The sequence below is a fragment of the Cokeromyces recurvatus genome, assembly GCF_025118155.1.
Source record: "Cokeromyces recurvatus strain NRRL 2243 chromosome Unknown BX663scaffold_7, whole genome shotgun sequence".
Taxonomy (NCBI): Eukaryota; Fungi; Mucoromycota; class Mucoromycetes; order Mucorales; family Mucoraceae; genus Cokeromyces; species Cokeromyces recurvatus.
In genome coordinates, this window is record NW_026251393.1 from 941,760 (window position 1) to 950,000 (window position 8,241).

The 8,241-nt window shown below is 29.2% G+C and overlaps 4 protein-coding genes across 4 annotated transcripts in view; 1 reads left to right on the forward strand and 3 right to left on the reverse strand.

Annotated features, from left to right (window-relative positions):
• Nucleotides 1-3: 3 nt before the first annotated feature.
• Nucleotides 4-1,814, reverse strand: BX663DRAFT_503833 (uncharacterized protein). The gene is made up of 5 exons (XM_051526824.1): nt 1,768-1,814; nt 1,488-1,691; nt 1,275-1,425; nt 915-1,222; nt 4-837 (listed from the first exon to the last, which is right to left on the reverse strand). Exons 1-5 carry the CDS (start codon nt 1,769-1,771, stop codon nt 119-121), a joined length of 1,386 nt encoding a protein of 461 aa, XP_051384848.1. The 5' UTR covers nt 1,772-1,814; the 3' UTR covers nt 4-118.
• A 1,883-nt stretch (nt 1,815-3,697) lies between these two features.
• On the forward strand, nt 3,698-4,837 carry BX663DRAFT_503834 (uncharacterized protein; the record flags this gene model as incomplete). The annotated part of the gene is made up of 4 exons (XM_051526825.1): nt 3,698-4,149; nt 4,215-4,287; nt 4,340-4,393; nt 4,483-4,837. Coding segments are annotated over 4 exons (696 nt in total), but the record flags the coding sequence as incomplete, so codon positions are not given.
• Nucleotides 4,838-5,608: 771 nt separating this feature from the next.
• Nucleotides 5,609-6,544, reverse strand: BX663DRAFT_431456 (kinase-like domain-containing protein; the record flags this gene model as incomplete). The annotated part of the gene is made up of 2 exons (XM_051522870.1): nt 5,609-6,189; nt 6,280-6,544. The coding sequence occupies 2 exons, from the start codon at nt 6,542-6,544 to the stop codon at nt 5,609-5,611; spliced, it is 846 nt and encodes a 281-aa protein (XP_051384850.1).
• Nucleotides 6,545-7,879: 1,335 nt separating this feature from the next.
• BX663DRAFT_503839 (cystathionine-beta Synthase) overlaps nt 7,880-8,241 on the reverse strand; it is a 1,640-nt gene continuing 1,278 nt past the window's right edge. Inside the window, exon 3 of the mRNA XM_051526826.1 lies at nt 7,880-8,241. This exon is cut by the window's right edge and continues 868 nt beyond it. Coding sequence (XP_051384851.1) covers nt 8,205-8,241 — 37 coding nt within the window. The 3' untranslated portion in view covers nt 7,880-8,204.

Sequence of the window (8,241 nt, forward strand, 5' to 3'; positions counted from 1 at the left end):
AGAGGAAGGGATGCTTTATGATATTCACAAATATTATCAAGTATTATGTAAAAATATATATATATATGTATAAATATATATTATTTATATGTGTATGTATAGAAGAAAAATATACAAACTAATGAGCCATCATATTATTTCGATGTATATTTGTATTTCCATTTGATTCACGATGACTACGCGTGATACGTCCTTCATCATATAACATATTTGATCTAGGACCAAAACGTCTTTGAAATTTAATTAGTTTCCGTGTAAGCATATCCATAATTTCAAAGGATGATTGATTTTCTTTATCCACTGCTTCTTCATCAGATTCTAATGGAATTGTACTTGCACTACTTAAAGAATCATTATCATCATCATCATTATTATCATTATCAAAAGGAGTATTGTTATTTATGACAGTTGATATTAAACCATGGCCTGCACGGTTTATCGATACATGATCCTCTTTTGTAGCCATCTCTACTTGAATTGAACTAATGTATTCCAATATTTGATTTGCACGTCTATTCATTTCTGATAAACTCATACGCACATGAGGTTGTCGTGTTTTCGCTGGCGGTGAAGCAGCACGCGCCTCTGGTGAAAAATGTTCAAATAAAAGAGTTGCAATACTACTACTACTATGACTATCATCTGAATGATTATTAGTGTCATAGAAAGATATATCTGGTGATGCCATAGGTGATGATTCTCTTGTAGGCGTTGATGTTCTTGATCTCGGTTTACCTCTTCTATTATTTCGATTAGAATAAGTTCGTTTTTTTTCCTCACTTTTAACTGTTTGTTTCTTTAACATTGGCTGTGAAGGTGTCTTTTCAATATCTGATCCTATTTTCAAAGTAATAACATGTTAATATCATTCTATATATATATGTAAAACTCCCTTTTTAATATTCATATCTTACCATCATGTTCCTTTATTTCAGTAGGTGTAGCAGTAGCAGTCATAGTGACTTCATCTTGACTTGCTACTGTAGAAGAAGCTGGTTCTGATTTTTCATCAATTGTATCTGGCACTTGAATTTCTAATCCTCTTTTTCTTTTGTTTATTTGCTCTTCATTATTTGCTGATATATCATCTTTATGAGCTTCATACATTTCTAATGCATCTCTTGCTGCTAATACATCTTCTAAAGACATACTTGCTTCTCGACTATTTAAAGTGGTTCGTTTCTTGGGTGTTCTTTCTAAAGAAATATATTGACGTTTCACTCTATATACATACATTAGTTTGAATAATGTTAAATTACATATAGTCTATTTACCTTCCATTATAACTGCTAACTATTTTATGGTTTTCAGGTTTACATAATTCACAATAATAATGATCTGGAATGTTAGGCTGATCAAGGCCCATGCATTCACAATGCTGCCAAACTTCGCATTTATCACATTGAACCATTAAACCCATATTATCTAAGATGAAATAACATGTGTTTAAGTATCCACATAGTATATCGATATATACATCAACTTACGAGTCTCACCGCATACACATCGAGTTGTTGAACTGCTATCTGTACTATTATCTTCAGAAACATATTGTAATGATCTTCTTCTTCTTCTTCTTCTACGTTTTTTTGTTGTTTGTTGTTGTTGTTGTTGCTGTTGTTGAGTCTTTCTTCTTCTTCCTACATTACTGTTTAAAGCTTTACCAATACTACCACCTCTTCTATGTAAGACTTGTGATAAATAAGTTATAAGCACTCTTTTTTTTTTTTTTTTTTTAATTCTAATAATTAATTTATTTATTTTTACCCATTTACTGTTCTCGTCTTTTATAGTATATGTGTATTTGGTATGAGAAGAAAAAAAAAAAGCGATAAATAAATACTTCTGTATATGTGTATTTTTTTTTTTTTTTTTTTTTTTTTTTTTTTTAATAGAATTGTTATGGGACTGCTTTTTCTTGATTTGGACAATGGGGTTTGAATTTACAAAAACAAATGAAATATAAGAAATCAACCAATGGTAAGCAGCACATAATTTGAAGAATTACTGAAAACCTGCCATATTATGTAATATGAGGAGAATTTGGAAAACAGCCAGTTGATGAAATATAGAATGTGTAGGTAGCCAATGTACAAAGAATGGAGAAGTTGATATTATAATAGAAGGTTTCCCTTTCTTTCTTTTTTTCTGCATAATAGGATGTGACATCACTTTTATAACACACATATAGAATAAGATAGGATGGAAGCAGCTACTATCGCAGTTTTAAAGATAATTTTATGATTCTGCAAATTAAATACGACCTTAACTAACAAAACTAGACTCGAGCAGAGCTGTAAGCAGACAGTGAATGCATAGAAATAAGAAACAATTAGCTTGTCAATATTTCGACTTGTTGACACTGGATCAAAGTCATTTTAGTTTATGATTATTAATAGAAGAGCTGCTTGAAATTAATATCATATCTTCGGTCAACAGTCTGTTGAAATAATAATCATAAATACAAACATACATACCTCTTTAATACTTTGCATTCATCTCTTTTCTTCTTGAATGAGGTTCTTCTTCTTTTTATATTCTAACTTTAGATAGGCACTACTCTTCAATCGAATTTAGAAAGAGTAGGTATAAAAGCATAAACAACAATCCTCATATCTGAACTATGGTTTATCCATCACTATAAAGTATTCTTTCAGTTTTTTTTTTTTTTTTTTTTTTTTTTTTTTTTTTTTTTTTTTTGTTCTATCAACTCATACTTGAAGCTCTCATATCCAAGTCACATCTCTTTCTATAGTATAATAATTGCTTGTCATTTTTCAATAGCAGAACACTATGTTCATGAATATTAAACGTACATAAGAGCCTCATTGGAATATGATAACTAGTTTTAATTTCATTCTATTCGTTAAATTCCAGACATTCGGATTATTATTTATTCTTTTTTTATGACGTTTGCATTTGCACTTTGCTTTCATCTATGTTCATTATAGAAGGGAATATAAACAGTTACTATGAAAATAGATAAACAATATAGTGTTTCCCAGCAACTCGTATTTTGTGTGCGTGTGTGAGGGGGAATTCCTACAGTTCATACTGAAATAAACTCTTTACGTGATTATCCCCACTTGAGGTAGTCTTCTATGTCTTGTTATGTGTACAACTATCTAAATGAACGCGTCTGATGATTCTATTTCTCATTATTTATGGACACACATGTTATTTACAGAATTAGTATTTTCTAGAACATTTCACCTTATTTTCATGTACTAATAAAGCGTATTATAATATCAAATACAATTAACTATTACAGAGTGAATAATTAATGATTTATCATTCCCAACCTTTATATCACACACACACACTATATTTATATACATTTTTATACATATTTAGAAATGAATAAATTACATGAAATAAATAAAACTAGACTGTAGTCTCTAATATTTGTATAAGAAATTCTGGTTTTGTTAGTAACATTTTTTTTTGTTTATTATTATTATAATTGCCTTCACTACTACTTTATGGATTGATAAAAGCTTCATTTGGAAAATAAATATTATTATGACTTGATCTCCTTTCAAATTTGGAAATCCACATTCTCTGAACTTTTTTTTTTTTTAAAACTCATTTTTTTTCATATATTTTTTCATTAAAAAAAATATTTTTTTTTATTGTTTTTTAATATTTAAGAGGAAAAAAAAAAACCATGTCTTTTTCTTCAAATCCTTACCATCATCAACAACAACAACAACAACAACAGCAGCAACAACAGCAGCAACATCAACAACAACAACCACTGCCGCCTCGTCTACCACAACACCATCAACTTCAACCAACACAGCAGCATTATTCACAAACACATGTGCAGCTTCCAGCTTATAATAATCCTAATGGTTATATGAATAACACTAATTTACCTAGATTACATCAACAACCACTTTATAGTTCATCTCCTCATCAACATCACTATACAACTGTAAATAGACCTAATGTGAATACTGCTACTAATCTACCTCCATTACCACCACAGAATACAACTATTATGAATAATAGTAATAACAATAATACAGATCATCATTATCCTCACCATCTACCTTCTACATATGAATCTCGTAAATTATATTCTTGTAATGAACCAGGTTGTTCAGAGTATTTTGATCATCCAAATGGTCTACGAATACATCAAAGGTATATAAACAAACAAACAACAATAAAATAAAATAACGCTTGATTTAACTTTAAAATAAATGTAGAACTGCTCATAGTAATAGACATGGTGAAAATGGAAATGATGATCAAGCAAGATCAACACAAAATAGACCTTATGTAATTATTTACTTTTATAAGAAAGGCATTGATACTTATTTTATATTTTTAGGTTTGCCCTTATGCGGAATGTGGAAAATCATTTACACAATATGGCAATTTGAAGGTAAGGAATAGAAATAGCTTATGTACAATAAATAAATAAACTGATTCTTTTTTTTTTTTTTTTTTTTTTTTTTATATATATCTATTCAGACACATTCAAGAAAACATACAGGAGAAAGGCCTTATCATGTAAAAGATGACGTTTTTTTAAATTTTTTTTTTCTTTCTTTCTTTTTACTTATTTTCTTTTTACTAGTGTACTTATGAAGGTTGTGATAAAGCATTTACTCAACTTGGAAATTTAAAAACACACGAAAAGATTCATTGGCCAGTTAAACCATTCATGTGTGCATTTCCTAATTGCGGTAAAGGGTTTACTCAAAGAGGAAATTTAAAGGTAAAATACATAGAGTGTCTAGATTATGCTTTACTGATAAGCTTGTTATCATGTATACACACTCTATTTTTAATAGACGCATCAAGTTAAAGTACACCAAATAATGCCCCAATAATTTAATAATAATATTCTTTTGTCATTAAAAAATCTTGTTCTGTGGTTGTAGTTGTAGTTGTAGTAGTTTGTTTCTTTTTGTTATAATAATAATCAATAGGGACTTTTGTATGGAGATATTCGTCCATCACAGATCGATTTAAAAATAATAGATTTGTTGTAGTCTCATTATCCTTGGGTGTAACTGGTGATGTTATAGGATGATTACTTTGTTGTTTTCGTGTACTATTAGATAAAAACTTTGTATGAACAGGAGGTGGTTTTGGCTTATTTTCTTCATCATTAAAGTTCCAAATGGATTCAATAAAATGAAGTTCATCCCATGTATTCTTTGTTTCATCATCGTCATCGTCATCATCATCATCATCATCATCATCATCGTCATCTTCTTCATTATCATCATTACTATTATTATTATTCTTCTTTGATGTCACTGCCCTACTCATTAAATAAGGGCGTTTATTTAATTCAGGTCGACGTGCAAGGTATTTTTGTAAATAAGAAGGACCTGCTGCCTTTTTTAAGAATGGATGATTTAATGCCTCAGTGATAGATAAACGAGATGCAGGGTTTTTATCAAGACATTTAGCTATAAAATCTTCAACAGAATGACTAGGACTATAACGACATTGATTACTGTATAACGTTGGTGCTGGATCATCAATAATCATGGAGAATATCTATTTATACATACATACATACATAAAAGTAAGATGTCAAATTGTATTAACAAAGATAGGTCTATATATATAAATATACGCTAATTCACTTTACAGTCATAGGATCATATTCTGAAAAGGGAGGTTTGCCACAAGAGAGTTCAATTGAAGTAATCCCAAGGGACCATATATCTACTTTCGTATCATAGTCTTGGTTTAATAAAATTTCAGGAGCCATCCAACATGGCGTACCTACAAAGGATCTACGCACTTTTTTTATCGTGTTAGCTGCTGGCAGTGGTAGCGGTAAGGATGATGGATTAGGTCGATAACAAGTAAATTGATCAGCGGACATAAGTGAGATCATAGACTCTGTTAATAATTCCATGGTAGGATCGTTATTAAAATGAGATTGAGTTGATGTTGTGCTATTATTATGATTAGGTACATGATGATGATGATTCTCTGTTAAATCACTCAAGAGTTGACTACTAACACCAAAATCTGCTAGTTTAACGATACCCGTCTCAAAATCGACCAACATATTAGCAGACTTAATATCACGATGGACTAGTTCATTACTATGAAGATATTCTATTCCTTTTGCGACTTGTTTAATAATACATGCCACTATACTTTCTTCAAATCCAACTTTATGACATCTTAAAAGTAAATCATGACAAGAACCTAATTACAAATTTATATAATATATATATATATATACATATTTTTAATAGAATGAACACAATGGTGTAAAATAGTTGACCAACTATTTACCTGCTGACATGATGGGGGTAACAATATAAAGTTTGGAAAAATGAACAAAGCTTTGATAGACTTCAAGAAGATGACGATGACGACACAAGGTCATGATTTGAATTTCTTTACGTAAGGCTTCAAGTCTAGAATTATCTAGACCTACCATTTCATCTAAATTCACCGTCTTGATAGCTATCACGGACTGAGTAGGTTTATAGATAGCAGAATAGACAGAGGCAGTCGCACCTGCGCCAATCGTTCTCAATATATCATAATCCTCCATTTTCACTGAATAGGAAATAATACCGGCTTGATGATGTTTATTATTAGTAGCTGCTGTTGTTGCATGATGATTTCCTACACTATTGGATCTATGAATAAAAGAGGATTTGACTCGACTGACTAAATCTGAAATAGATCTTTGTCTAGATAAAGGTTTTCTTCTGGTATTCATGCTATTATTATTAGAAGGTGTCATGGTAACGGGTTGGATCATCATCGTATCTGTTCCCTCTGTTGCTGTCACCGTTTTGGATCTACCGCGACGTTTACTTTTACTAGGAAACAATTGATTTTTTAAAGAAGACGTACGAGCCACTGAAATAGAGTTAGAAAGAGGATCCATGTATTCAATTTATATATGTATATGTATATATATCCAAAATGAGACTATTAAAGAAAGGAAGGAGAAAGAGAAAGAGGTTGTAAATACAAGATTATAAGTAAAATAAAAAAAAAAAAAAAGATACACAATTTTTATATTATTTATATATAGATTCATTTATGTTAATTATAAATTTTGCTTCTTGCGCAGATAAAGTTAATTAACCCAAGTTCCGAATTTGTATTAAAAAGGAGAGAAATAGATGCATACAAAGAAGGAGTAAAAAAAAGAAAAACACACACACACGCACTAAGAAAATAAGCTTTGTTTTTTTTATTTATTTCATTTCATTTCATTTCATTTTATTTTTAAATAACAAGTTACATGGACAAGATAAGGAGTAAAGAGAAGTTATCATGATAGCACAAAAATAACTGTATGAGTTTTAAATCATTATAACAAAAAAGGCAAATTATAATATACAAGACTCGCTTCTCGACTCTATTCCTAGTTGATCATATTAATAGCTAAATAATCTTGTTGTACTCAACAATAATAGCCCGGATCCTTTTTTTTAAAAAAAAAAAATATTTGTGTATATGCTGGGCTTCTAGAACTTTATAATAATAATTTGAAGAATTTTTTTTTTTTTTTTTTTTTTTTTTTTTTTTTTTTTTTTTTTTTTTTTTTGGTTCCTGAAAATGTTCGGTTTTAATATCAAAAAAAGTATAAACACTTTTATTTTTTTTTGATATGAATAGTATAAAATATCAACTAATTACACACTAATCATCTTTACAAAACCAGTTTATATCATGAATAAAAGAGTTTATGATTGTTGTTCACATAAATAAGTGATTGTAAGTAATAGTCAAGTGGTATACATTTTTTTTTTTGTTTCCTTTCTTCTTTTTCAACCTATTCATGCATCTGCTTCAAGTAGTGGAATACATATCATTAGTGACTTGTATGCTAAAAATGATATATACACCAAGTAGCATACAATGTAATTCGAAAAAGAAAAAAAAAAAACGGCTCTGACAGAGCGAAACAGATTTAAAGTATACATTGGATTCTAATCGCTTGATAAAATATTATATATGGAGTCGTAATAGAAATTTTTAAATAAAGCCTTCAAAAATATCTTTATGATGTTAATATTAACTTTTATTTAATAATACAATAAAATATTCTATTTAAGAATATAATTAGATGCATTTATGTCTAATAGGAAAAAAAATGCATAATATCATTCTAATATATGAAATAAGCTTATGAATTGGATACGAGAAAAATGAGCTTTCGAACAATATAGAAGAAAAGGTATTCTTTTTTTTTTTTATGCAGTGGTCTTCTTAGGTTCTTCATCAAGGAAT